The 3033-nt window shown below is 33.5% G+C and overlaps 1 protein-coding gene across 1 annotated transcript; it reads right to left on the reverse strand.

The window, feature by feature from the left end:
- Positions 1-1398: 1398 nt before the first annotated feature.
- Positions 1399-2711, reverse strand: LOC145064177 (uncharacterized). The gene is made up of 2 exons (XM_079011679.1): positions 2102-2711; positions 1399-2060 (listed from the first exon to the last, which is right to left on the reverse strand). Exons 1-2 carry the CDS (start codon positions 2709-2711, stop codon positions 1399-1401), a joined length of 1272 nt encoding a protein of 423 aa, XP_078867805.1.
- Positions 2712-3033: the final 322 nt, after the last annotated feature.

Genomic DNA, 3033 nt, shown 5'->3' on the forward strand with positions numbered 1-3033 from the left:
CTAATCCAATTACAATGGCTAATATCAAAATTACATGATTATATGTGTTCATATGTTCTTGAAATTTTGATATGAATATTCATGTTCTTATGAGTACTTGATAGATCACAGGAATTACTTGTTTAATGCTTAATTCATGATCTTTATGTGTTTTAATGGAGTCCATAACTTGTCCTCAAGTTATGGATAACCAAAAGTCACTTTGTATTAAATCCGTTAAAAGAACACATAAGTTACAAAAATGAAGAGACTTCATTTTAATAACTCATAAGTTATGAATTGAAGAGTTTTGTTAAGTTGCAAAACTTGCCCTCAAGTTTTCAAACATGTAAAGTTATCTTAATAAACTTTAGTTCTAACCCCTATAATTTTAAAAGTTTAAAATCAACCCTTATACTTTATAATATTATAAGTAATATACATATATATATATATATATATATATATATATATAAGATCAAGTCGTCTTACTGTTAGTAGGCCTCATTCACGCAGCCGGTCTATAAGGGGGTATAAGGTTGTTGCCTATAAAATGACAGCTTAATGGGTGTCCACTCTCACCCACCGCTTCCTTGATCAGTGGAGGGTCGTTAGCCGAACGGGTAGGACAAAGACTTATAAAATTCTCATTAAAAGTATGATGAATATTATAAAGTAACTAAATCTTTTATTAAATTCCCAATCTTAGTTACTTTAGGAAAATGTGAATAAGGTGCTAATCCATGAAATTACACTTTACACTTTGTTTAAGTTGTTAGTAGAGTGTGTGTGGTTAATCGACACACTAACTTGGACTTAACAAGGTAGGTAAAGGGTGACTTAAGGTTTATTATAGGTCGGTGGAGCACGTGTGGTTAACCGGCACATCTATTGAGTGATAAACATTAAGGGTACCAAGTGATTTGCATGGTTACTTCACACCTCGTTTTGTGATCCTCGGCATCCCAGTCACAAAACTTGGAGGGCACACTTGAGATTGAAACACGCCTTTGAAAAGTTCATTGAATCGCAAAAGAGTCTAGGAATTTCTAAAAACCAATTAAAACCTAATATTTATACTCCCTCCGTCCCATTTTAGTTGTCAACTATACTATTTTGGTTTGTCCCAAAATTATTGTCACCTACTAAAAAAAGGCTACTAAAATTAACTTAATTTCCCATACTACCCTCGGTTATAGATACCACACAAAAATCTAAATAGCCTAATTACTACGGGCATTAATTGTTTTGAATAGAAAAGCAAAAGGAAATTTTCATCTCATAATGACGCATGCATAGTTACATCTAGTACTTTTTGTTTAGAAATGAGTACATCAAACATTCTCTTTTTTTCTAAAAAATGACAACGAGGGTTTTACACAACAAAATTAAAACTTCATCTTCTTTCATGTTTACATATCAGATCAAATACGAAGCTGCTTCATCTATGAGACTTTTTTCACACTCAATTTGTAATGGCAAATTACCTTGTCGTTCCAACCTACTCTTACCGATACGTGGTATTCGATAGTTATTGCCACCATGAACTTTTAAGATTTCTTTCATGCATGTTTGCAAAGTTAAGAAAACATTGTTAAGCTCTTGAGATTGCATCTTGTCAAATGAGGTTTGCACTGCAGAAACTAATTCATCAACCATATGAAGAACCTCTTGCTCTTGAAGTGATTGAATCGCCCGAAAAAATCCACGATCTAACACATTTAAATCTGGACTATTTGGGGGTTGAAAGCAAAGACGAATATCAAATCCATCTTGAGACGATGCTTCAATAAACTCACTATCATTAACATCAATATTAGTCTTTGCATTATCTTGTTGAATGAATATTGGACCCGTATGGTTTGGTGGCCATTTAGCTTTTATAGCGGGTAAAACTTTTTCTATCAACCACGATCTCATTATCTCTTTAGTAACCGATAAAATTGGTTTTGTCTCTAACGTTCCCGCAACATGGTTCTTAGTTGAAGGCTTAGCGGGTTCTCTTGATGTAAGTGGGAAGATTCCAATCTTTCTGGAAGAAATTTCATTTCCAAATGCATCAAATCGTGGCTGAGCAACAGCTGCTAAAACAAGACTTTTGTAATGAATTTTTTGCTTTTACATGTTCTTGACGGTTCGTCCTCGCCGGGAACGAGGTAGTACCATTTTGATGATTTCGATATGTAAAACCATTTTTCATCAATGTGGACGATGTTAAACATATCATGGAATGTAGGATTTGAGTTAGGTAATGACCTCGTAATCATAGATAAACAAAACTCTAACCTTTTTGTTTTATTTGCATGGGTAAGATCCGGCTTGATGGCATTTGTGTGTGGTCTAAGTTCACCTTCTTTTATTCTTCTCTGTAAAGTTGATTTTGAAACACCTAATGATTTTGCAATAGACCGAATGGTTGTTCGACAACGTAACGGAATTTGTGAAACTTGATTCAAATCGAGTTGAACCCTTTTTCGCCCAACAACCTGTAACTTCTTTGAAGATAAATTAATTGTTGACCCATTTTCAGCTTGAAGTTTAACCCGCTTCCAAATACGACTTACGGTCCACTTAGAAACACCAAAAAGTGCAGCTACATCACTTATGGAACCCCTTCTCAACTCTCCATTGGAACTTTGTTGCAGTAAGGCTTGATATATATATATATATATATCTTGACGTTGAGCATGACTTGTGTGTTTTTTAGTCGTTAAAGTTAAAGAGTTCTCCATAATCTATTGTTGTACGTAATGGAAAAAAGGTGAATGGAAATGGTTATAAAGATTCATTGAATTGATTATGGAGGGAGAACTTGGACCCAAAGTTTTTTATCTTATGATTAAATTTTTTCAATTTGGAGGTAAGCTAATTTACAGTAAAAAATTGGTGGGAAGACTTTGCCACGAATACATATCCTTTTCGTTTAACTAAATGAAGCATTTAATGGTTATTTAAATTGTTTAAGCTTTTCTTTTTATTCTATTTGAAAGAAATGGATGGACATTCTTATTTGTATTAATGCTTGATTAAGTGTATTAATTGCTCATACAAGGG

This window comes from Lactuca serriola, chromosome 1 (genome assembly GCF_051521515.1).
Source record: "Lactuca serriola cultivar US96UC23 chromosome 1, Lser_US96UC23_V15, whole genome shotgun sequence".
NCBI classification, from domain to species: Eukaryota; Viridiplantae; Streptophyta; class Magnoliopsida; order Asterales; family Asteraceae; genus Lactuca; species Lactuca serriola.